A 27352-nucleotide genomic window follows, 5' to 3' on the forward strand; every position below is an offset into this window, starting at 1 on the left:
GTAGGCATCAACAGTGCACAGGTTACTAATTTAGACAAATGACGTGTGGGGTCGTGGGTTTTTTTTTTTTTTGAAAACCAGTGAACACAATCTTGTTTTGGCTTTTTGGAATATTAACTCAATTAACATGTGCAAGGGTACACTCCAGCCCTGACACATAACATGATCTAGTTCTGCCTGAAATCCATCGATTAGTCACTTCTTTCTCATAAAAGGAAAAAAGGTGTTTTAATGAATACACGTGATGCTTATTATTTGGATTGGCAACATTTGTGCCTTCTGTGCCTGAACGGCACTTAGAATAGGTTAACATTTGGTTTACAACACAACAATAAAATTTGCCTTTATTGCAAATAAACAGAGTATTCACACCTTACAATATTGTTTTAGATGCAGGATTATATTCACTCTTAGAGGATCTAATATTAATATAAAAGGCACATGCATTTAATGTTTTCCCACCTTTTTTATTTTCCAAGCAGTGTTAATACGTATTTTAAATATTGCATTTACTTTGTTAAAACATGAAACTACTTATGTACATTTGTTTGCAATCTGAGAACACACACCATCAAATAATCATTTGTACAGTAATAACGTATATATAAAAAAAAATAATCACAGCCCAGAATTTTTAACATCCGCTCCCCCATTTGCGTTGATTTAAAAGCTGCCCTAATAGGAGAGAAGCCTCAACATTATAGTAGTTGAAACAGGAAACAAACACCGCTCTCTTCTAATAATTGTCTTCAGCTGCTTTGATTGGTTGCAGTTAATATTAATAGTATAACCTTTAAAAATTGTGGAGAAAGGTAATACTTTATCTTCACTCCTCATATTAAGGCTCCAAAGCAAGCTTAATGAGAAACCATTATAAAATCATACTGCTAAATAGTATCTTAACTCACAATTCAGCCTATATAATTGTATCAGTACTGCAACTGACAATTACTACTGATATATCAAACTTATCTTTCTTACACTGTGCTGCTCGGGATGTGTGTCACGATTACAGCATTAACTACTATTGGGGCTTACGTAGCAAGACGGAGTAGCGTTCTACCCTTACCACATGAATACAGAACTCAAATTTTGCTTACAGACAGAAACATGGTCTCAAAACCTATGGATATGTGTCCATGACACAAACCCCACAGGCATCTGGCAGCCTCTGCTTGGAGTTTGTCCTGGGCTGACATGACATCAGGGTCACAAGTCAGGCTTTAGGGACTGGCCAAGCTTTTTAAGAGGGCAAGACCACGACAGAGGCACATTTCAGCACACCTGGCTCTAAACAATGCCCTCCATCTTCACTAGCACAACGTGACATTAAACTCCTCCAACTAGTAGTGAACAAAAATAATTAGTAAGTACATTTATAAATGACATTTTAAAGACTATTAACATATAAAACATTATCTTTATGAAAATAGACCAATTTCAGCGCAAGCTTGCCTTTTTTGGAGAGGAGGACACATTTTTTTTATTTTTGAAAAGGCAAGTGTTCTCCTGGACAGCTGCCAATAATCTTGTGTAAAATGTCCTTAAAGCAAGACAAACTCCTCTGTACTAAATCTTTTTAATCTTTTCTTTTCATCCTCAGAGAAAAGGTCATTTTCTTCATGGAGTGGACTGGAAGCAAAGTCATAGTCTCTAGAATGACCCTTTACAAAAGTAAACAAGGGATATTTCTCTTTAGATGAAGACTTCAGCATCTACAATGTAAAACACGCACCAGAGAAAATATTAATTGGAAACAAAGAAATACAGTAAGTAGTGATACTTATCTGATGATGACTGCGAAATAAAAAACGCATTTTTAAATTTGTATTATCATCATATTCAAACATAAGCATTGCACAATCTAAATGTTCCTTCCTCCCGTTAACCATTCATTTATTTCCATTTCTTCTTCAGGTAGCTGGTAATTTTATGCCTAACCCTGCTTCTCGTTCCATACAGATCACCTCTGTGTGCTGTCTGTTTCAGTGCAGCTGGAGCTCTTGTAGGAAGATAAAAAACCCTACAAAATAGTTAACGGCTGTAACACTCTTCTCAAGCACAGGTATGAATTCTGCGGCAACTAAGCATCTCAGGGAGATATTTCTAGCGTAGAATCAGCATGTATGAAAATCAATGTTTTTATTAAAAGTTTAACACCTACATCTATGTCAATAAGCCAATCGAGAGCATATGGCTCAAAACAGACTGACAACAGTAGCAGGCTGTAGTAACCAGAGTGCCAAAACTCTACGTTTATAAATCTAAAAACTGAGCATGTAAAAGTGGCTGGTGGGGAAAGACAGATACTGAAAAACAGATCAGCAAAATACCTTTAATAGCAGATAAAAATCCGCCAAATACTGAAAGACATTTCACCCTTCCAGGCTGATTTGGACACTTAATTGTTTTGGGGGTTTTGGGGGGGGTATTTTTTTTACTTTTTTAAAATTTCTTACCTGCTTTGAAAAAACAGCACAGTCATGCAGTAACATGCAGAATTACGTTAGCCTAGATGTATATCCTGTGTGGAACTAATATCACTAAACATAATTTCATGAGAACAATTAATCTAATACAGTAAAAAACCCCTAAATAGATCTTTAAACAGTAAGAACTATTTTAAAAAGGAGAGTTGGGGCTGAGGGGATGTTTTAAAAAAAATAATCAATCATAACAAAATCCGTGATTTTTACTGTGGTCTGAAATTTTCCACTTTATTCTTGTCTATTTTAATTGCATTTGGCTACTTTAATGTGAAACCTGGGTAAAAAAGTAAAAAGCTATAGGAGAGACATGCACACATTAATAGGCAAAAGCAAAAGAAGAGTAACAAATGAGCGCTAGAAAGTAAAAAGTTTGTAAGACATACAAATGCTTTGTTTCTTGAGAAGACTAGATAATTGGATGCAAACCCTTTCAACTCCAGGGGCTGGATACAAGCTGCCTTAGTAGGAAGAGAAATTGATAGCCACACGAAGGCTGTTTGCTGGTCTGTGAGTGGATGGATGGACTTAGGCCAGCTCCGAATTCCAAGTTTCCCACAGAAGACTCCTTGGAACACTGCATCTCAGGGGACGCACGGTGCCCAACAACCATCGCACCTTTAAAGACGGTCCCTCCAAATCAGGACAGAAATACACCTGCAGTTCTACTGCCATTGTCTGTGTTCAACTTCCCCTGACACCTCCCTCCCTGCAGGTACAGGTAACACCTCTCTGTGTACTAAGGGAGAGGATGAAACACTAAATACAGAACACAAACTGGATAGACAGGCAAATGCCTAAACAAGAGTCGAGTGGAACTTGGTTAAGGTTACCGTAATTACTATCATGCTACATCACACTTAGTGATCACAGATGAGTTTGAAACTCTAAAGAATATTAAAGTTCTTTAGATACCACTGCAATGATTTCTACAGAGAAGTTTCTCAATAAACATCAATATTTTTTAGTATTTCAGTGTTAGACCCAGACTGCCACTGTTGTTGCTGCAACGATTAATTCTTTGTGCTGAACTACATCCAAGTTCAACACTCCATCAGTCCAGAGAACTTTTCATTTCTGCTGAGAACCTGGGCTACAAACAGGCAAATGCAGTTGTAGCCCAAGTGGATTATTTATTTGCTGTCATGGGTTTTGATAGGGAAACAACTCACTGCATTAGCAGCAAGACAAGCCTGGTACCAGTTAACTAACAATGTAAAGTAGCTGCAGAGGCTGTGGCCAGGGAAAGGCAGAGCCGTCCCAGGGGCTGTGCAAGGCCAGAGCTTCTTGCTGACCTCTCGGCTCTGCCACATGGTGTGGAGAAGCCAGACAAACTGCTGTGCCTGCTCGGTATTTGTGCTGGAAGTGCAAAACAGAACTAGGACTACAGCCAGTCAGTAAATCCATCCTTCTCAAGTCTGGATGTGTTTCCAGGTCTCCCTGATCTATCAGCTATTGAATTCCAGGTATTATTAAACTACTTAACAATAGCTGCCTAACTAGGCAGTACAGAAGCAAAGGGTAACTTGAATGCAATTTGGATGGAGTTTCATCAGTCACTCCATTTGGGCCTTTGATTTCAATGCCCTAATTTCTCTATTACTGAATATATGGCTCATAAGGTTTATCCTCAAATAATAAAAGGTAGGTTTTTTTCTTCCACCTCTTATTGCCCACAAAAGCAGTGAGAACCTGGATTTTTTTAGTCTAGCCTACGTAGGGCACACTGGGAGTGTACTGTGCTTTGCAGTTCAAGAGTCATTGCACTCAAATTGCAAACAAAGGGAAAAATAATGGAAGAGCAAGAAAAACCAAAGCATGTGAAGGAAGGACTGAAAGATCATAGAATATTTCTCGCACTGTATTTGTACCAAAACTTTCCTCTGTTTTCATACTTATTGTGCCTGAAATGTATTTATATAAAATAATTTCACTAATATTAAATAATTTCTGTCTAAAGTACCAGGATACCAGCTCCAAGACTTAGATTAGCCATGAGTATTTTCACAACATATGTGCAGAAAAAGATACGTACTTAATCCCAAACTTGAAAGAAAAGAGAGAAGGGGGAAAAAAGAGAGAGAGAACTTCCAATATGACCAATTTTGTAATTAGGGTTTTTTTATCATGTTGTTACACTCTTTCTTATATATGATAGAACAGGAAATCACGGAAGAATAGAAACTTCACTATTTAAACTTCCCGTATATCTGTTGCTTAGGAACTTCTGCTCCTTTAAATCTATTTTCCACTTCTGTGTGTAAGAACCAAAGAAACAACTTCAGCATCAATCAATACCTATGAGAGATTATATACACTATTAAGTTTAAGAATGCTTTGTTGGCTATAATACTAATACCACTTAACAGGACATTCAGAATGCTGCAAACATTTAATTCTTTGTGCTGCTGTGATAACTACTGTGGTTAGAATATTAAATACGTGACCATCTTCTGCTGCTGCTGCAACCTTTCACAGACTATTTTTTTAAATCACAAAATGCAGTTATTTGCTACCACGGCCAACACAACCTCTTAACAACGCTGTATTTCATACACTCGCATGCTGTACTAATCAAGGCAGAAAAAAACCCCAGTTACGCTTGGACCTGAAGGAACCCCTCGCAGTGTTTTTCAAGCGGAGGGGCAGCACCAGATCAGCTGGGCAAGGCCCGCTCCCCGGCCTCCAGCGCTGCTGCCGAAGCCCGGGCGCTGCCTTGGGCTGGGCGGCCCCGCCGGACATTCCCATTTCAACAGCGCCACCTGGCGGGCGCGCCACGCCGCCACCGGCCACCCCGCCATCGCCCAACGGGCTCGGTTTCTCACGATTGTAAAAGCGGCAATAAAATACCGAGGGCTGTGTCTGTTTAGAAGAGCGAAGCTGATTCTCAGCCCTTATCCCTACGCAGCACACGCATGCCGTGCTGGCTTGAGGGATCGATTTGGTAAGGTCGACACCCACCTTGGTGATTTCTTCAGATGCCTTCTCGAAGTCCTGTACCGTTCTACAATAAAATCCTATCGTGCAGCTCGGATCCATTTTTTTGAATGACATCTTTTTGGGAGAAGGACAGTGGAATGACTGCAAGTTTCACGATTAAAAACATGAAATACACAGTTACGGTTAGAATGGTGCAGACCGATGCATTTACTTTTTCCCACCAACAGCTTTAACATACAATCCCCCGTATCGCTTGAATTAAAACCCAGCACACACCTTCCAAGTAATTTCTCCCCCCTCCACCCCCAAACATTCAAGTAATTCCACTCTTCTTCACATGTATAAAACCTCCTGCTGTTTACGCTGTATATACCAAACTTCCGCGCGCCACCATGTTAGTTTGAAATCTGTCAAAGGTCTGCCGCTCAGAGCAGTACTTTATGAATATTCCCAAGGCAGAGGAGGTGAACGCTCTTCTGCAAATTGAATTTGTAACAGCTTTTGCACTATCTTACAATTACTGCTTTACTACCACCGCCCATTGACCCTCTCCCTCCCCCAGTCTCTGTAAAAGAGACATAATGGAATAAACCAACCTCATGCATTTTCCTTTAGTAAATGAAACGGGTTAAAAACCCTGCAAAACCCACAGAAGCAAAGCTAGATAACACTGATCCGCAAGTAGGAAAAAACCAAACAACATGCTGTGCTTTATAAATGCTTCTTTCCTAACGTGAAATCTCTTTTCATGACAGATGATGCTCTGACAGTGCAGCAATCCGATACTATCAGCAGCCATGCTCTAAGAAAAAGCAAACAAATACAAAACCCCTTTCCCAGTCTCTTCATTCCCAGTTTATGAGAGAAAAGGTAAGTGCATGCTTTCCGCTGATCCTGTGCTTATTTGTTACAGGAACTGTAGTTTTGGTGAAGCTCACTGTTTAATAACTGAAATTATTTCATCACCCCTGACTGTCTCTCAAAGGTTGTCCTCTTTATTGTGCTTCCAGCATGCAGGACTAGCCCGTCCACCCTACCTCTATTAAATCACTAGCAATCCTGCTACAGCTGCCCAGTAACAAACGCTAACACGCCTCGTCTGCACCACTCTGCAACAGAGATACCGCTGTACTAACATGCAGATTTTGTTTTTCATGAACTTCCCCAGTGAATATGCCGTGCTCCATGTCAGCTGTGCACAGCTCCCAGCTCCTCTGGCACCGCTGCTCAGCACAGAGCCAGGACAGCTTACTACCACCACAGGAACACCAGGACAGAGCAACGCAGATTTCTCACCAACACCGCTGTGCTTCCTCTATGAAGGGTAACTACCAACTGTTACGATCTCACCTGACTGTAGCAACAGCAACCCCTGACACCAAACATCAAGCAGCCTGTGTATTAAGAAACTGCTTTTGTCTTTTTTTTTTTTTTTGCCAATCAGAAAAGTCGATCTGCAGAAGATGACAGCACTAGTTACCTAATCTGAGCGTGCCTGTCAGTGTAATAGTTTTATATATTGAAGTATATAATTCTTTACTTGTGATTACAAACCTCAGTATTTCTATTAAACCTCTGCTAAACAACAGAAGCAGAAAATAAGAAGTTCTATTTCTACAAGACTGATTTTAGTCACCATTTTTTCTCCTAATTCTGTTCAAATTTTAGATGCAGAAATTATATTTTGAAAATTCATTCCTGAGTCATCAAATATATAAATCGAACCCTGCCTTACATACCACATTTCGGCAACAACACTGTAACTACAGTTGTGCTGTACTGTTCAGGGCAGCAGTCTTAATGCTACACAAATCACCGTAAACAAAGAGAAGTGGGTAGACTTCTTTTTCTTTTTTTTTTCTACTCCTCCAAACAAATGGATTCTGGAAGCCAATACAGAGTGGATTGATTTCCAACTTATTCTGGACAATTTGTCAATTTTGAAAATACTCCCTACAGATAAATCTAACAAGCAACTATCCACACTAAGAAAGCAATTTCTGTTTACTTTTGACATTTCTGGACAAAGATATAATACTATTAAATGCACTAAGCATTAAATTCCAATATATTTTCTGTCTGCAGAAAAGCATTAGGTTGCGATCAAGCCAAACTGCCAGCTTGCGTACATTCAAAATACATTTTAAAACCTCATTATTATTATTATTTGGAAATTCATATTGATGCCAGTCTGCAGCATGATCTGGAGGATTAGTCATGGGAACAGAAACCAAAAAGAAGTGTATTTTTTGTAGCTTGGACACTGAGCTGCAGTGTGACCCTTAAGGAAGTCACTTGAGCTCCGCTTCTCTGTGCCCTTCCCATCTTTTGTCTGACTTTCCCAATTAAACTGTAAGATCTTCAGAGAAGGCACTGTATTTTACTACAGTTATTAGCACAAAGGGGCAAGGACCTTGGTTATCATCCCTGGCTGCGGCCACAATACAAATAGGTAGAGCTGGGACTCGCTAACTCTTCTTCCAAATACCTCAAAAGGGTAAAACTAAAGCCATCTCTAAAAATAATGAAACTCTCTGTCTAGGGTATTTTCTGATACATTTTTCTGCTATGTTCCTTTTTTTAATTTGGAATCTTCTAGTTTTCTATATTCACTTCTATATTATATGTCCCGCTAATTAAAGCATCTTGTTAAGTATAAATACTGAAAAATATGTAGTGTTTGCTTTAAGTGGGCCCCAGGATTTGACATTAGCCCTGTGTTAAGTGCTTCGACATATTTAAGTACTTTTCCTAAATACTATTTGATGGTATTCTGATTAAAGTATTGCGGTCAACTTCAAGATATGTTAGCAATTCTTTCTTTTCATGATGCCAATAGACAGGACCATTGCAGTCCACTCCACTGTTCCCAGTTTAAGTTAATTCTTAGCTGCTCTACAAAATAGAAGCCATGAAGATACACGACTTCATTACACACCATTTGACTTACATTCCAAGTGTAAATAGTCGATTTAAGATCACCTACTCAGTTCCTCAGGTGTGAGACTGAGTTGTGTATGACTCACTCCCACGATCTACGGGACTTTCCTGTGAACCTTCAAGAACTCTACATTAAGCAGCTAGTATTTTAGAGGTGGTGGAGATAAATATATATTCTTCCTTATTTAAATGTGATACATTGTTTCTTAAGCTGTGTTTCCACATTTAGGAGTATTTAACTTCACAGAGCACAGTGGCATGAGGAACCACTACTAGTAACTAACCAACTCTTCTCCAGCAGTTGATGCTGTCCTAACCAGTGCATGCACCCAGAGAGTGTTTCTACATTGAATGAACAATTGCTCCAAGGAGACTGGAAGTTCACGTGGAAGTTGGATAGAAGATCAAGGAGAGTTTGTATGGATGCGGCTGAGTACTTCCTACTGTGAGTACTGTTGCTATTGAACACTTACTTCTGCAACCGGTCATGTTTTCCCATGGCACATGTAAATTGAGTTCTTTAATAATCTCCTTTAGCTTTATCTATTGTCAATTCAAGTTATTTGGCAACAGGTTAAAGGAAAGGGAAAACACCACTGTAAAAAAAGCCAAGTATGATTTCAAAGACCTAGGCACAGCCCAAAAAGATGCATCCACTGCATCTAGATGAACCCAGAAACGCATGGCCTAGAAAGGGGTTGGGGGCAAAGAAAGAACAAATGCAGCACCTACACTTTCAGACCTGTCAGTTTCTTGGAAACTGCTATTCCATAAAATCAGCTTGACTAAAAATAATAATAAAACTCGTTAAAAGGAACAGTTCAGAAGACTTGAGTAAAATTCATCTAGTCAAGCACAAACCTCACCGGTAAGCCTCAAAAATTTCTACTTCTATGAAGACAGAAAAAGTGACCTGCAAAGTCATCAGGAGCAAAAGTTACAATTAAAATGATAACCACCTACTCCAGTATAGAAACAGGATGAATTTCTGAGTAAAGCAGCAGCAAGTAAACCTGCAGGAATTCTGGTTCCAAACAGATAACAGGCTTCTATTATTGAATACTACAGTAAATTCTCTCCATGATGTTGACTGCAACTTGAACTAACAAAGCCAAATCCAAATAACTCCGGTTTAAAATCTGCAAATATTGCCTGTTTTCTTTGATGGAAAAATACTTTGAATGATCATCTATTTTTGAGGTTTTCTGATCATAAAGAAGAAACAGACAAAGATTAATAAGGTAAAAATTAAAACCCCATATTGAGTTTTTAACCTCTGGTCATTTTTGTTGATTATAGGCCTATAAAGAAGGGCAGGACTTTGATAAATAACATGTAACTGTAAAACCATAAAGATGCAGCTAGCCAGAACATCTCTAAATAATTAGTGTTTGATTCATATGGGAAGAAAACAGTGCCAGGTCTATATCCATACTACCTCAAGAGGGAAATCCTTTATGCTGACATCTACAAAAGATTGGCAGTAATGAGGATCCATGTAAATCAAACTGTCATCTACAAGGACAAAACAGAAGACAAGTAATTCAAAAAACACCTTATTATTACACTGCTTACAATCCAATTTCTATGCAGAGCAGCTGAAAAAAAAAAAAAAAAAGCCAGCAAGTAACCGCTTGCCAGGCTGATATTCATTGACTGAAGCATAGGTTTTTGCAGGACAGATTAACTTTTGCATAATCAAATATGCTTGTATAAGCAGAATTTTTATAAAGTGATGAGACTGTCATTTAATTTTGGGTGATAAAATTACTTTTACAAACACACAATTATATTCTGGAGTTTGCATATGAAAAATGTATTGTGCTACTTCATCCTGACAGGAAGAATATATTGCTTGTCATTTAAGCATCAACTAACACCACTTAAACTAGTAAAAAGTAAATATGTAAATAAGAACTGCCAGATAGTAACAGCAAACGCTCCTGAAGTTTGGTGAAACAGATAAATTATGCCTTGTTTATGCAACAACGGAAATTAAATGTACATTTTACAGAATCCAATTACCATATGGAGTAAATGACAAATGACTGGACTTGGGTAGATATGATGAATTAATAAGGTACTCATTTTGCTATTTTAATCATGCTATTTCCCACTGGTTCGATATTAACTTCCTAACTCTTAAAGAAAAATATTGGAGAGACATAACGTATTAAAACACTAACCTTGAAATCCAGCAAAGTAATACGACTGCTTGGGTTTGCCACCAATAATACCAACACAATACTCAAGGCTTAAAATTCCCTACAACAAGAACATTAAATAATTAGGACAGTGTTAAAAAGAGTAAGTATTAAACTGAATTAAAATCTTTGCTCTCCCTTTACTGTTTTCAGGCAAACAGCTTTTTTTCTTTTATTTTCTTTTTTTTAAGACTGAATTCATGACTTTCTGGGCCTTGACTCAATTTTTAGAGGCTTACAACTGATCAAAGTGAAAACATACCACCACAAATTCCAGAGAAAGTCCTCCCTTTTCATGGGATGCCCATAGATTGAGAGAACTGGCAGTATCATTTTTGAGGAGGAGACAAAACATGATGTCATACAAGCTGAGCACAGGTTGCTTGGTCAAAAGGCATCAAAGTGTTCAGATTTACAGAGTTCATATACATTTACATTCTGTGGCCCTGAGGGCCCTCTTCTTTTTGCATTCAAATGTAGAAGTCTGTCTAGAGCATGAACTTTTACATCATAGGGAGAAATGCCAGTTGAAGCAAGAGTAATTACAAGATAAAGCTCTAAAAACAAGAGCCCAAAACATGGGAGGAGAGACAGACACCCAACAGACAAGCCCCATAAATCTTACTGGATGTTGACTGTGAGGGTAGAGGAATCAGAACCATCAGTATGTAGCCGCTTTGAGAAAGAGACATTACAAATACACCTAATAGGATTTAAAGAGGGACATGGGGTGAAATACAGGAATCGTTTCAGTCTGGAAGTGTAAAGAAAGATACCCCTCTACCCATGGCAAAGCTAGGAGCCGCTATGGACAGAAAGCTGGCATATCAGCCGTGGGCTACAGTCACACCAGTGCTGCCAGCATATTTCTGTTCATTCGGGTTGAAAAGAGTTGGGTTCTGTAATCCCCGTGCCTGTGCTAGCACACAAACCTAGCAGATTTATCATTACGTAATAAAATGCTGATTTTATCGATATACCTTGTAGTGCTGGGGAGAAGGATTGACCTGTAATACATGCAATTTTACCAAGGTAAGAACATGTCAGTAGTTTACCTGACTGAAATTCCTCTGTCCCCCACAAGCTCTGGATGCAGTCACAGACAACAGACACCAAAGAAATCACCCTTGATCATCTCTCTATTAAAAGTACCTAGCAAAGAAATGGAAGGAAAGAACCTTCCCTCCCTCTCCCCTCAACGTATTTCTACTCTTCTCGCTTTTGTGAGGTTTTGTTACTTAACAGGGCTCATTAGGATTTGTGAATATTCAGTCTTGGCTTAACACAGTTCTCCATTAGTTATCCCACCAGCTCCAGCGGGAGCTGAATTTTGCCAACATTGAGCACTTTGGAAAGCTGAGCCCAACTGTTCTAATGCAATTGAAGCCCAAGACCATTAAACACTCTGAAAACGGAACAGCCTTTAAACGTCCATAAATCACAGTGGTGTTCCTGTAGCACTAGGCAAGCATTGGGTCCAAAAACTTGGATAGTGGCCCAAACTGGGAAGATTATCAGCTGAGCTAAAGTGAAATCTCCATCAGCTGGCAGTCGTATCTATATCCTCTCCTCTAAGAGATCAACCATTAAAAGTATAACCGTTACATTATCACTGTATAAGCAGGGAAAACTGCTCTCAACAAAATGATTAATATTTAGTGTACTAATAAGACCAAAGGTTCTCAAGATAAAACTTTCTCTGCTTAGACAATGATAATGTAACATAACAAAACCTGTTGTACTCCTCACCTGAGATGCTAATAAAGTCAACTTCAGCATGGTTTATACAGGTTAAGAGAAAGTACTTCTTATTTAAAATATGAATGAGAAGGCTTTTTTAAAAAACGCTCCTCAATGGCTGAGCATTACAGACCATTAAGGCAGATCAGAGGCAAAGGCTGTAACAGCTAAGGACACATCCTCTGCCTTTGAAACAGAAAGGGAGCAGAGCTGCTTAGAGTAATGACTAACTGTTTAATCTATGGGAATTTTCTTGTAAAAGTGAATTATAAAAAATTTATCAATTTTCATCCATAAATATAAAATCCTTTGTAAAAATTACCTCTTGTACTACATTCTAAAATCTGCATTTTTAACTTAAATCCAGACCCCAAGAAATTTAGTCGCTTCTTTTGAATAGTCAAGATAGAGATTGAAGTGACAAATATATGCAATTGAAAGCCCTCTCCATTGCTTCCATCTCTCTCCATCACAGTCTCCATTATAACAGACTGCAAAAGGCAGTACCGGGCTTGGTAAATGAGCAGCAGAAATCGCCCCAGTAAAGCCAGTTGTACCAGGCAAGCTTAGATAACGTGACTGTGCTGTGAAACCCACTGCCACGCAAATGTATTTCACACTGCCCAAAGAGTGTGTTTGAGAGCTAAACTGAGAAAACCTCTGCAGGGTAAAACTAGACATAGATACCTGTCAATAGTGAAAGCCAGTATTAAAGAACTGGAGTCACTGAGAAAGCCTTATGAAAGTTGCAGAAGCAACTGTTTGTTAGCTTACAAACAGAGGCGCTGTGTGTCTTCCTGGACCTGACTGACTCAAAGGCTTTTCTGCAGTTAACATTGAAAGTAAAGTTAGGTTGCTGTAGATCACGCCTGAGACAACAGGCTTGTCTTAACTGTGTCAGAATTAATCAGAAAAGAACTAAAACTTTTCCAAAAACAACTGTCTGAAAATACAAGGAAAAGAATCGGGAAAGAAAAATAATTTAATAGCTCCATCACTTAAATAAAAGGCTTCATCTCTTGATCTCCCCATGCCATTAAAAGAGACCCAAGTATTTTTCTTAAATTTTACAGAGAAGAGACAGGCACCAAAAAACCCCAAAGTGAAACAGAACAAAAAAAAAACCCCAAAGATGTTACAGACTTAAGATTTTGTTCATGCTACTACATTGTGGTATTTTGAAAAATTAAACCAAGAATTTAAAGACAGATAAACAGCATCATGGAAAATGATAAAGCAGCAGGGCTAAGAGAACAATCTCTTAAGAGATGTATTCTTGTGCTCAAGAGGCAGGATGACAGTACATCTTCAGGTAGTAGTACCATATGCAGAACCTCTGCTGTGGGTGCGGTGGGGGGATGGGGGGGGAAGGGAAGAAAAGAGGACATCAAAGGCCTTCCTTCCCCCTGCTTTCTCCTTGAGTTTTACTTTTTTTCCAGTTTCTTTTTATTTGTGGTAACTGCTTGCTATTCCTGCATCACTGTCCTTAGAAACATTCATCCTAATGTCCAGATACTGGAAAACCGCCCAAAGTTGTGACTAAAGAGATCAAAAAATTCTATCCTCTCTCTTTAAGGGAAGAAAAAGACAAAAGAAAATGGGAAGAACAAACAAGCAACAAACTTAAACCATTTGACATTTAAGAAATTAAGAAACGGAATAAGGAATTTGGTATATTTATATTTTTAAATGCTGTCTGATACTTACTATAGCACAACTCTAATAGCATATGTAACTAAATTACCGTTTGTAATTTCAGCCACTGCATTAATGTCTTTTCAGGTAGCTACTTTAGGAGTAGGACAGTTATCACTGCTTTACCAAGGGACATCATGTGCTCTGCAATTATGTCTGATCTTGTAATAGGGAAATTTAAAATCTGTAAAGTCAAACTTTACAACCTTCAACTGTAAAATCACCACCACGCATTTAATAGGTAGAAGATTACCATCATGAAGTCGCTTTTCATATCACCTCGTGCTAGTATTTGAAAAGTGATTGAACTCTCATTTCATACCTTTACAAACTCTAAGTAGTCCATGTTTGTTCTCTCTCCACCGAGTCTCACAGGAACTAATATAATTACAGCTTTTGTGTCTGCTTTTCCAGAACCCATACAAGAACACTGTCTGTCAATAACATCTGAACTGTAGACTGAAAGGAGACACACAGAAATATTCATATTTAAAACAGAACTGCTAGCTTTTGCAAAGACACACCTACAACATGTCATCACTTAGTCTGACAAACTAAAACTGCAGTCCTTCAAAAACGGACTGTCCTCCTGAAACACAACTCCTGGGTGACTGATGAAAAACAGTGTTATGCCTCCTCATTTTCAGCAGTATTTCATAGAATGGTAATCTGCTGCTGACATAAGATACATTGCCAAGGAAGTGCAGAAGGGGTAGGTTAGGAGAAAGCCAATAAATATTTATTTACTTCATATAAACTTCTTCTAAAAGGAGTAATTTAAAACTTGAAAGCCTACCAGTAACACAAACATCTATGCTTTTAAAGAAAAAAGACAATGATTGATTTTAACAAATACTCAAGTTCACTGTCTAAAGTTAACATTGCACAGTCCTTGAAAATGAGTGAAAAAACTTAATGTAGTATTATTGCTTATTCCCTCCAAACTAAGAGAGATGTAAAAATCATCACCAGGACAAAGAAGCAAAAAACTAATAGAATTTTAAGTTTCCACTGTCATTGTACGTCAGGCAAAACTGGTTTGTAGTGTATGATTAAGCAGTGTCTCTTTAAATCTAGTTTGATTGATTACCCCGGGATGTCGGTCTCGTCTGTCCTATCCCAAGATCACTTATGACATAACTAAAATTTCTGGCAGCTAAACATGGCTACTGAAGTAATACATTGTGCTTCGATTTGAAAGACTATAGTCATCAGTGTAAAGTTTCACCACACACTTAGTTTATCTTGTCATCATTTTCTGCTCCTGAATATCCAGCGCTCTAAGCTCCTCTGCCCGTTATTGATTATTTAAAATGCCATGCTGGAGCAGAAGAAAGGTTACCACTGACTCGGGTTAACTATCCTGCTCACATCTTTGAACTCCAAGCGAAAATGACTTCTAACTAGTCTAAGAGACTGGTGCAATGGTTTTTTTCCACTAGAAAAATGAGTAAAAGTCATAAAGAATCCCATGAGGCAGAAGACAAATAAAATATAACTGACAAATGTAACTGAACTGAAGTATTTGAAAAGTGATTGAACTCTCATTTCAATCAGCAATTTCAACAAGCAATGTACGAAGCTTTCAAGTTGTGATACCTGATTCTCAAAGAGAACAAACATCTACATAGATCAAAAACTCCTTTGTCTGTTTATTTTTTTCTGTTAGAGCTCTACTATTAAGTGCTTACTGAAAGTCACGGAAAGCATCTAAAATGTTTGCAAAAATCTACATAACCACATTTACCTGTACAATCCTGAGCAACATAGACTGTAACTCCTTGTAGCTCAGGGTCTCTGGCTTCTTCAACAGCTTTTCTAAGTAGAAAGACAAAAGTATTTAACTAATCTCTGATTTTAAAGACATTAACAGTAAGTAAACATAAATTATTAGATTTTTAGAAACAGGTTGGTTATAATTGTGGTTTGGGGGTTTTTTTTGTTTATTTTGCCATTTTTTTGTGGTGGCGGTTGGTGGGTTTTCTTAATTCAAGACACGTTCCATTCCTGATAAATACAGATGGGTTGGGGAGTGGGTGTGTGTTTGTTTCTCAACACTGGATCTTGGTATCCAATGTAATATGGCAACATGTTGTTACCAAGCAAAGATGACAATATCTGATTATTTAGAAGAAACAATGAAAACCACATAAAAAAGCCCAAAGAAACACATTAACTTACACTGAAATTCATATTCACTACCTAATTCTTCTGTTTATAACAATTTTCTGTCATGTATATTGAGATAATAAAGGCTAAATTTGCTGACAGAAATATTTTCAACTCAATAGATCTCTTTAATTGACTTCATTTATCTACCCACAAATTAGCATCTCATGTCTATGAAAATAAAGGCTAACACATAAAAACCTGTAAGGTTTCACCAAAATTTTCAAAAAGATAATTGCTATATTAGGCTATCCTCAAAAGAATAAGAGTAACGGGCCTAAAAACTAAAGGAAAATATATGTCGATAGTCTGAAGCATGATCATCAATCAAGGACAACATTTGTAAAGAAATTAAACTGTTCAAAATAGAAGATTAGCCTTTGACTTCAATACACGCTTGCATTAAATGGTCACTATCCCTTTATTTCACAGTATATTTTGAGGAATCGTTTAATACAGTCATTCTCAAGTTATGAGCGAGCTATACATTGTTAGCACTGTTGTAAGAAAGAAAAGAGGCCTAGGAAAGGAAACCTTTGCAGTGCTGGAAATTACCAGTGGGTTTGTTCTGGACCACATGCCCCCCTGCTCCCATTATGTAAACAGGCTACTGCAATTTAAAGTAGGCAAAAAGAATTCTGACAGTTTCTATCATCAGAAAAAATCAGAAGAAAACATAAATAATGCTAACCTCTCACATCACTGCATGCACTTGCAGGTATGCACACAGATACACCTGACTATTTCAGTACAGGTTCACTTAAGATTAATATACTTTTATACTAAAAATCAAATTTTTCTATTCACATGTATGTATAAATGTATGAACTTCAGCTTCTGCTACTTAAAAAATGTATTAGTGATGCCGTTTATAGGTAAACTGGAATCCACTGTGAACATAAGCTTATAAGGCTATTAAAAACAAACCAAAACAAAAAAAATCAGCAATATTCAAAGAAATGGCTTATAAAGGCAGACAGTATGGAGAAATTTGACTTTCGACTTTTTTCTAACCACACTGAATGTCACAGTCCTTTTACTTTTACTGTGATATAATTATAATATTAATAGTCCCATACATTTACAGTTTCACAAGAATTTGATGTGTGCAAAGAAATGCTGAAAACATCAATTTTAGCTCTGACATTTCATTACACTATCAGTACATTACAGCCCCCAGGTTACAGTATATATAAAAAAAATAATCTATAATGTTATGCATGTTCCAAGGTTGAAAGTGTGGTTAGTTTTTAGAACATTTCATTAAATGCAGCTCTACTTAAAAGCCTAGGTCTGGGAGAGATACTTGGCACTTCTATTGCCCAAAATACAGGAAAACAGGAATGTAGGTTTTTTCCTGAAATAAGATTGGATAAAAGCTCAGAGTTCAATCCCTGCACCTACTGCTATTTCCCTTCCTGCCTGTGAAAAATCTCTAGAATTGCTACTAATATGGACATTTTACAAAGCTAGTAATGAACAGTTAGATGCTCAATTAAGCCGAAGCAATCTCATGACACTTTGAAATGCTTCTCCTGTAATGTGTAAGGCACGGTAACAACAAAGAATAAAGGTATTTTTACCTTAAAATGTGTGCAACAACTGCAGGTCCGTACCAGTCTCCAGCAATTTTTCCAGACTTCTTTCCATATTCTATTAGCTGATGTAAGCCAAAAGCTGCCAGTGGAAAGTCACCAAACCAAGAAATTATTTTTCTATGATAAACTTCATTTCTCATTTCATTGTCATCACAGTTTCTCTTTAATGTTCCCTGATGATGATTTGACAGGATTTTGGGTTCTCTTTCTGCCGTAAGTGATGCTTCAAAGGATGCTGTCAGCTTTTTCACTGTATGGGCTGTCCATGATTCAGAATCTGAATTGTCAATGTCCAATGCATCTGGCCAGACCCAGGCTGCAGCAAGAAAGTTTAAGATGCGTATTAGGCTTAGCATTAACGTTTTGGTACACTTACCAAAGCATGTGCCTTTCTCCCCCATGTTCCTCAAACCAATAATATATATTTTACATATGGAGATGCAAATGTCAGTGTTAAAATGTAAACAACTAATTCGAGTGGAGTATAATTTGCTTTTATTTTCTGCTGAATGATAGGTGAAATGAAATACTAACAGTGGTACATTTGTTAGCAATTTATATTATCCGAGATAGAGGTCAGACTCCACGATCCCAGTCAAACATATAAGATATACCTGATTACAAGGCACAGGTTACAAAAAAGTTAGCTATTTGGTACCATCTAAAAAAAAGTTTTATCTGTGTCAAACAAGACGTTTCAAAAGTTGTTTTTAATTCTTCTGGTTTGTCAGTTATTAAAAAAATATAGGCAAACCTGAGGAATTATTCATGAAAAAACAAACACTTCTTCCTGGCAAAATGCCAATGCAGATCAGCAGAAAAATAGACATTTATTTATTCACTAGATTTGTGAATTCTTTGCCTCGATTACAAGACAAACTTGTTTAAATATTATTCAGCGTAGTATCTACAGTCTGCATTTCTAGTTAAAGGTTTCTCTAACAATGCAGCCTACACACCACGTTCCTCTTACAGCATAATGGTGGTTCAGCATATCTAGAGAACAGAAATGCTTCCCTTGTCAGATGACTGAAAGTCTCTCCCACAAGTTCAAACAACTACTTGCAACACAAAGCATGTGTTCCTTGCTTGGACCACAGCGAACATACTGTTTAGATCAGAATGTATCCTGAAGGTCTACAACAAACATCCCTGAAGGGGAAGGCTGCCATGTGCAAGCAAGGAACAAACCCCTACAGAAGAAGTGCTTTTGCTCAGTGAGCCAGATTTGGGTAAGCTCCTGGAGGGTCAGAAAGCCGCCATTACAGCACTGAGAGGCAGTAATTACTTTTCTGACAGGGCGCAAGAACTGCAGCCCTCCTAGCTCCTACTGAAGTACCTATGTAAAAGTCTTTGAGAAACAAAGAGGAAGCACAGAGGCAACGATATTTTAATTCTAAAATCTAAAAAAACTTAAGGCTCCAGTAATGTCACAAGTATTGCTGGTGATGGCCATAATCCATGCCACCCACTCTTATTACAGTGTGACAACCACCTTGTATCAATGCCTCTTACCACGAGCGGCACCCCTCTGTGAAACCTCGTGTTAATTTTTCATTGCAGACACAGGCAGACGCATGCATAAGCTCAATGTAACATCACAGGCCTTGCTATTCCTTTGCATTTAAGTCAAGTGTCTTAAGTACAGGCACTTCAAAGTAAAACTTAGAAGCACCTTAATATTTAAAATAAAAACTCATTTACAACATCATTCAGCAATATCTAGAACATTCCACGTAGCAGTGGAAGTGTAAGTATTCCAGCTCATAACTGCAGTCAAGTTTTGCTTTGTAACAGAAACAATACCATTAAACTATAATGAAAACATCTCTGGGAAAAGAGTAAACAGCGATGAAAAACTTAATGTAAACACTTAACTATGTTTCAAAAGCTACCCAGACCTCATAAAAAGCTTTTCAAAAGATAATTCACCAGCTGTCAGAAGACTAGGTGATGAGGAAAGTAGTCCAGAAAGACCATACATATTCCTTCTTCCTATACATTTGGACTGCCATAGAAACACTAGCACTCCAGAATCACCACATCACTTTCCAGATTAGGATGCATGGGGGACAGTGCAAGGAATTTTTTGTAACCATAGATTTTAAAGATATAAACCAGGGGGTTTTTTGTTTGGGGTTACTTTAGAACGAGCCATTACACATTCCTACTCACAGGTAGTCTTCTGATCAGATTTTCAATTTTTTTAAATGTATGTATAACAAAAGTTACATTCAAGAGATTTCTGTTCTCAGCGGAAGTATTTTCATATGTCTTGATATTTGCCGTCAGTTGAAAGGGATAATGAACGTTTTATGACTTAAGTATCCACCACAAAAGGAACATTCAGTAAGGCAATCTGACAGTTCGGTCCTCACACTGCCAAGAAAGACAACTTTGTGATGCAGCTGGTTTGGGACTATGTTCACAGCTTACATCATAAATGCACAGTACAAAGAATTATCAAAACAGGCTTTCAGAAATATCTTATCCTAAAGTATTCCTGGGATCCAGCAAATGGCTGAGTAAACAATACACTGTATTCTCTCTAACTAACATGCCTGGGTGGCTTCAGGTCCATGTCTTGGATCATTTTGACAATAAGCAGTGGTGATAGAGGACACGACCAATTGTTTGAAAGGGGCAATGTGGTAGATTTATAGAAGGGATTGAGAAGAAGGTGGAAAGAAAAGGTGGCTAATGAGAAACAAAAATATCTCTATGCAGGACATGGCTCAGCTTGGAGGAATAGGGAGGACACGCACGCCTAGCCTTTGAAAGCAGTAAGTGTTCCAAGTCTCTTAAAGCTACCTCTTTCAAACAGCTGTGACAGTATTTTGAGCTAGACAGCGATAAAAAAGGGAAGTTCCTCTGTAAGTACATGCAGGGGGGGAGGGAGGAACTGAAATACTGAAAATTTCAACACAAAGAATGATGTATTGAAGTTAGATTAGAATCCTTCTATTAACTCAATACATTAATACTAGAAGAAATTGAATAATGCACAATTTTAAAACTGCTAAAAGAACATCACTTTTGCCATAGCCCACAGCTATGTGCTGTGGAACTCATTTCCACACCCTGAGTTCAAGAAATGAGTAAGTTTCAAGAGAATTGGACACTTGCATGGAAAATAACAATACTCAGGTACGGGATCACACATTTTTGTAGTGTTTTACTTCACAGTTAGCATCTGTGGAGTTCCCAGTCTCTTCCTCTGGCATGCTTTGGTATTTCCTTTTACAGAAATGGAAGAGTAGGACAGCTAGATCACTGCTCTGATGCATTGTAACAATTCCAATATTAATAAGGAGTCCAGACTCAAAATGAGCTTGTACTTTCGAATTGGGCTACATTAAGACCATCACACTCTCCACAGAATGGCCATGCTTATCATGCTGAACACTGAGATCTTCCCTCAAAACTTACCTCTACCAAGAAAATGAAGCATAAGTCCTTGAGCCAGCAGCATTTGACCAGTTCTCAGAGTGCAACCCCAACCACAGTCTGTTGTTAACACAGACCCCTTTATCTGAGGAAATTCCTCTCTGTAGGTCAGCCATATTCTAGAAATAAAATCTTTACGGAACTCCTCAACATTTCCTGAAATCTCTGTGTTGATTTTATCAAAATTGGACCCATCTGTAGAGAGTTCACCAGATTCTGTAAGGCAAAGCACAACTGAAGTTACAACTTGATACAATGCTCCTGTTATTAGAAGGAAAGTAAAACCCATACAACTGTTCTATTAGAAAAACTGAGAAAACTTGCAAAAAATAACAATCACTTCAAATAAAAGAAAGGAAAAATGGAAGGCAAACACAATAGAAATGTGCCAGATGGGGGGGACGCAATGCAGCCAGCACTACTGTGCCAACAGAATCATTGCCTTGCAAGTAAGCAATCACTTAACTCACCTAAACATAAATGGTCAAATAGATTCTTAAAAAAAATGCACACTGGAAAATGGTATCAAAGGCATTGGTGTAGTGACTCTTTGTACAGGTATTGTCAGTATTTCAATCAGGAGCTTTTAGAAAGAAAATCTCAAATTGATAGGTAAATAAAGTGCAAATTACAGCACTAATACAGGAAGAACAAGACTTCAGTGTAAAATCTGAATAAAGCAGGTTAGGATGCGTCGCATTAGTGGCGGTATGGATATTTAAATGAGTATTTTCTGAGCTTTTCATAGTTACGTTTTGAATTCAGTAACTGGCAATGACAGACTTTCTAGAAGATTAAAAATATATCCACAGAGCTCCTGCCAAGTAAGATTAGAATGAGTTAAGTGCTATGTACGTACCATCAGTTTTGAAGTGGTAACATTTTCCCAGCAGAAAGACCGGGGAGTTTCTACTGAAGTAAGTTTTTGTTTTCAACACCCAACCTAAAATAGGTACAAAACAAATACACATCTGTGACTGAAGTATTCCAAACAGGAATGCTAATAGCATCTGGTTAAGCCAAAGGTAACCCTTGAAAGGGGAATATAAAGAAAATGTACTGAAATTGGGGTTTGCTTTCATAAAAGTTTAATAGTTCTATAGATCACAGATTAGAGTTCTGGTTTAACAGTAACAATGTTACCCATATACGAATGTTTCAATATTAATACAATGGCACTGCTATGCAGAAATTGTTAGGATGCAGAAATCCTAAGGCTGAGCTTAAGTTGCTTTGTCTCCACTGTGAATTCATTACTGCATAGTTCGATTCTGTGAGGCTTCTGACTCCTGTAACATAAAATAGGCTTCACATATGACCAGTGAAAATGCATGAAGTACTGCTCTTCCCATAGGATTAATTAAACACCACAAAATTAAATTGCAGATTTCAGACACAAAAGGGGTAGTACAATATGCTGTACAATATCAAAGGGCCAGAATTCTGCTTTTAGGTTTTGACAGTGTCCCCAGGCAGTAGCTTTTTCACTTAAGTCTAAATCCTATGGTCTTTCACATCCTAAACCCAGAGTTTCTTAACTTTTCCTTTCACATATAGGGTGTAATGAATACTATTCCCCTTCAGCCACATGGTAGCCTTAAAGAAAGTAGAAGAAAAAGTATCTTTTTGTCTTGCCAGACATCTCCAAGGCTGTTATGAGAATTAACAAATTTATCAGAAACCTGGTGGTAAATCTGAGCAAACTCAGTCCCAGAGGGAAACTAGAAGAACTAAGGTTAAGGACAGATTAGTAAAGGGCACACTTGAAAATTTGTTCGCTTATAAACAAATTACTGATGTTCAACTGTGGAAAAGTACGTTACTCAAGTGTGTGAAGTAGACTCTTCAGCAGTTTGTATTTCACAGACCATCCTATTTTTTCCAGAAAAGTACATATAAAAATAAAAAAATCTTTGCGCAGATGATTCCATTTTATCCCTGTTTAAAAGCCTAAGCAAATCCAGTGTCATTTACATAATCTATTTACTGTTTTCAAAATACGTAATTTTAAAAGAAATTATGCAAATCTAGTTGAAAAATTAAAAGTTTGTTTACTCAGGCTGCTCATATTATCGGAGTAAAAATGGTTTCAAGAATCTTATTGCATTTTTATTATTGGTATTAGTTAAGTTTCTGAGTCATGATCCCACTCATGTCAACAAGAAAAATTCCGTTCATTTCAATGGAGACAGGATCTTACCATACACTGTTTCACTTACTGTATTTCATGTTGTGCCATGCAGACATAAACTTTGATTTTATCTTTTCTACTTCATCTGTCCCTGTGGCCTCCATATTCAAATTCTAGAGAAAAAGCCATCGCTGTCTTGCAAGTCATTTAATTCTGCTACTGTAAAAACAAAAACATAAACAGATCTATGGGCACTGAGAACACAGGGTACAGTATCACCACCAGAGCACACAGGTACTTAAGCCTAACATGACTAGAAACGGTAATGAACTTGCAGAATCCTCCACTACCAGGGACAGAGAAGCAATCACATGTTCCATGAATAACTAATAAAATAATTTAATTCCAAATATACACCAATAAAATTACTACACAAAGCTAAATAAAATATAATGTTCTCCAACAGCTCTATTGCTCAACAAACTGATCTAGAGCATATAACCTGTGCTGGCATACAAGTACACTCATTCTAATTGGCAGTGAAATGAAGAGATACCACGCTTTTCACTAAATAGAAGAGATGCTATTCTCTTCTGCTGAATAGAATACAATAAGCACTTCCCTCCCCCACCCCCATCAGGGGTTCTGAGCACCAATAAACAAATCTTGTTTATTGCCTCAAGATATCTAATCAAGAATTTTCTAAGCCAAAGTTTACAGGCATTGAAGGAATTGCAAGACAAAGTGCAAGATGTGCTGTGTACATGTGCAAAGCAGAAAATGTGTAGCACTGAAAACGTGTAGTAAGTGACATAATTTTGTACAGAATTAACTTGCTAGAAAGGTAACATGAAAAGATTATTAGAATACTGTTATAAAATCCGTGTTTACTTTATATCTCTTCTAATTATTAATTGCAGTGCAAAAAGGGCTCTTTTCTGATTTGTGCTGTGTACAGCAGTACAGCTGTATTACGAGTGGTAAAATGGTGGCAAGAGCCACTACATTGCAGATGAATTCTGTAAAAACTGCTTATAAATTTTTCAAGGGGACGAGTGGAATGGAATGCATTTTTACTGACTCTAAACTGCATAATAAGATGGACTTCACCTTAGAAGCAACCTAGACTGGTAATAATACAGAAAGAATATATACTACCTTTATCTCTGTTTCTAAGAAATCTGAGAAAACCCTTTGTAGTCCATCTGCACCATTTGTAACAGGGAGTTTGCTATTAAGTAATAGAGCTTCCTTCACTGCATGTATTCTGTCAACGGTTCACTTTAAAAGAGCAGATACTGGAGGTTTTCTTGATGCTGTTTGGTAGCTCAAACCCTTGCACAGATAGATGAAAAATTACAAGCTACTGCTGCAATGGGAGATCTTGTGGGACATCAAAAGTTGATCAATAGTGGTACATCAGTGCAACCTTCACTGAATTTTTAGCTAAGTTCTGATAACATCAGATGATGACACGAACAAAAGCAAACCATCCCATTTAATTAACAAACTTGGATCAGGAGCATACGCCATCACTGACGCTACACATAACCTCCTTACTTTAAAAGGAGAATCTAGAACTGTATTTACCTTTCCATGCATTATTCTCCATTGAATTGGGATCAAAAGCAGGATGAATTCTAAACCATGTTACTTCTCTCTATGGGTGGCATATTTTAAGTAAAACCCAGCCACTGACAGTGTAATCGAAGAGAGTGCGATGACGTCAGGGTGCCAATGTCTTCAGAGCCTGAGGGTACATGCACAGCCACACTGTTTCTGGGATCTGTAGGTAGGGCAAGGAAAGCAGTGGTCTACTGCCCAAGCCACACCCAGCATGTTTTCCCGCTATTTCATTGCATTATTTCATCAAAATCTGTCAACAGCTTTTTGATGAACAAGAGGCCATGCAAGCTCACAAACACGGGGGACGATGACATTTTTTAGCTAATGAAAACAACAAATGGCTACAACCTTACTATGATTAGCCTTGTGTTAAGGTTTTGTAAGGCAAGGAAGAAAAAAGACAGTTTACGGTTAGATTTTAATTTCCTGCCTTTTTTCCCTTCCTTTTCTTCAGGGAAAAAAAGAAAAAGACAGACTGACTGTATCACTGACTCTGGATGGCAAAGCTGGTAAGATGAACTTCTTCAGGACATGTGTTTGGTCCGGCCTGTCTTCACATGATCAATCAGTGACAGTCATTTATGCAGAGGCCACTGATTGCCTTAAAAGCCAATACCTACAAAAGCTCCCTCTGGCTAAAATTAGAAATGAAATAAACTCTACCCTTCTGAAATGGCCGGAAGAAAAAATTATTGAAATGAGAAAGAAGCTCATTTTCCTTTAAAAGACAACGGTCATCCCAGCACATCTTTCTTTCATCCAGTTACTGTTCTTCCCAAGCATTATACTAAAGATGTGAAAAGGACTCCCAAGAAGAATGCTAACACAAAATGGGCACATTTATTCTACTGAAAAAATGCGGGCTCTTCCCATCAACGTAAGAAGGCATCAGTAATAGCTGCGCTGAAATTAATGGAACAGCATCAGGAGAATGTCACAGGGAATACAGATTGAAGCCCAAAAGGCACAATGCAACCCCCATTATTAAATCTAAAGCTAACGGCTTTATACTGAAGCTGCCTCATTTAAGAAGTTACCTAGAATGTACATTACTAGGACAATGTTACTTCAGAGAGTGGCAAGACACACCTGTAAGGAAAAGAGACCTGTCCTCTCAGAGCTGTCATCACTGTCTGCTGGGGGATGATGGCAGCAAGGTGACAGTTTGTTACTAGCCATGGAAACCCCCCCTAACAACAGAATTAGTTTGTTTTCATTAACAACGCAAGAACAACCTAATGAAACTGCAGTGATGGGAATGAATGAAGTCTAAATGTGACTGTCTTTATTCATTAAGAATGAAGACCCCCTTCACTTTTTTTTCCTACCTGGGAAGAAACTGAACTAGCAGCGGTGACAGTCAGCAAATCCCACAGAGAAGTCCCTGACAGAGGATAATGCCAAGGGGTCATTTTTAAGGAGGTACCCCTTTCCAGCTGTAAACACACATTAAGACAGATAGAAATAACACTTTCTAAAAGGCAGGTGAAAAAACACAGCCTTTTTTTTTTTTTTTTCCTTTTTTAAAATTCTGTAGCAAAGACGGCACCTTTCGCCCATCCAGCATTTAAACCCGAGGAAGCGCTGCCGGCGGAGCAGACGCCGCTCTGTCCGCCCGTTCGCCCCCCAGCTCCCGGCGGGCGGCAGCGCTTTGTGCGCTCCCACCGGCTCCCGCGGGCTCTGTCAGCAGCCGCCGGGGGCCCGCTCGGCGGCCCCGTTCTCCCGCCAACCCGCTGCAGCGCCGGTACCGCGGCCGCCCGCCGGCGGCACAAGCAGGGCCACCCACCCGTGCTTCACCCCTCCCGGCGAGGGGCACGCGGGAGAGCCCCGGGCCCTGCCCGCCCGCCACCGGCCGCCTCCTCGCCGCCGCCACTGAGGCGTTTCGTCCCGCCCGGCGCCGCGGGCCGCGCTCCCGGGCAGCGCTGCCCCCTGCGCACCGCGCTCCCCTCACGGAGCCTCACGGGGCGGCGGGCGGGTAACGCTCCCCAGCTCGCGCCGCCGCCGCGGCCCTCCGGGAGGGGGGTGTGGAGGAGCCGCTCGCACGGCACCCCGCCGCCGGCGGCCAGAAGGCGATGAGGCCGCTGCTTACCCGCCCGGTGAGCTCCGTGGCGCAGCCGGCCCAGGAGCGGCCTCCCGGGGCTTCAGCCGTGAGGGAACGACGCGGAACTACAGCTCCCGGCGGGCGCCGCTGCGGGAGCGGGCCGAGCGCGGTGGCGGGCCCGCGCGGGGCACGCTGGGGGCTGTAGGCCGGCGCGAGGGCGGGCGCCGGCCGCCGCCTGAGGAGGCGGGAGGAAGGGGCGCGGCGGGAGGCGCCAGGCCCGGCTGAGGCGCCTGAGGCGGGCCGGGCTGAGGCGGGCCCCCGGGAAGGCGGGCGCA

The 27352-nt window shown here is 39.1% G+C and overlaps 1 protein-coding gene across 4 annotated transcripts; it reads right to left on the reverse strand.

Annotated features, from left to right (window-relative positions):
- Window positions 1-446: 446 nt before the first annotated feature.
- ATG4C (autophagy related 4C cysteine peptidase) lies at window positions 447-27166 on the reverse strand. 4 transcript variants are annotated; one of them, XM_037404746.1, is made up of 13 exons: window positions 27066-27166; window positions 26305-26412; window positions 24941-25136; window positions 23439-23569; window positions 22079-22162; window positions 21202-21435; window positions 17758-18088; window positions 15753-15823; window positions 14328-14464; window positions 10553-10631; window positions 9805-9881; window positions 5448-5567; window positions 1239-1715 (listed from the first exon to the last, which is right to left on the reverse strand). In XM_037404746.1, exons 4-13 carry the CDS (start codon window positions 23512-23514, stop codon window positions 1545-1547), a joined length of 1380 nt encoding a protein of 459 aa, XP_037260643.1. In that variant the 5' UTR covers window positions 23515-23569; window positions 24941-25136; window positions 26305-26412; window positions 27066-27166; the 3' UTR covers window positions 1239-1544. The 4 variants fall into 4 exon arrangements, with proteins under 4 accessions (XP_037260641.1, XP_037260643.1, XP_037260644.1 ...); XM_037404747.1 differs by lacking the exon at window positions 26305-26412; XM_037404745.1 differs by lacking the exon at window positions 24941-25136.
- Between the last annotated feature and the right edge of the window lie 186 nt (window positions 27167-27352).

This window comes from Falco rusticolus, chromosome 11 (assembly GCF_015220075.1).
Source record: "Falco rusticolus isolate bFalRus1 chromosome 11, bFalRus1.pri, whole genome shotgun sequence".
Lineage (NCBI taxonomy): Eukaryota > Metazoa > Chordata > Aves > Falconiformes > Falconidae > Falco > Falco rusticolus.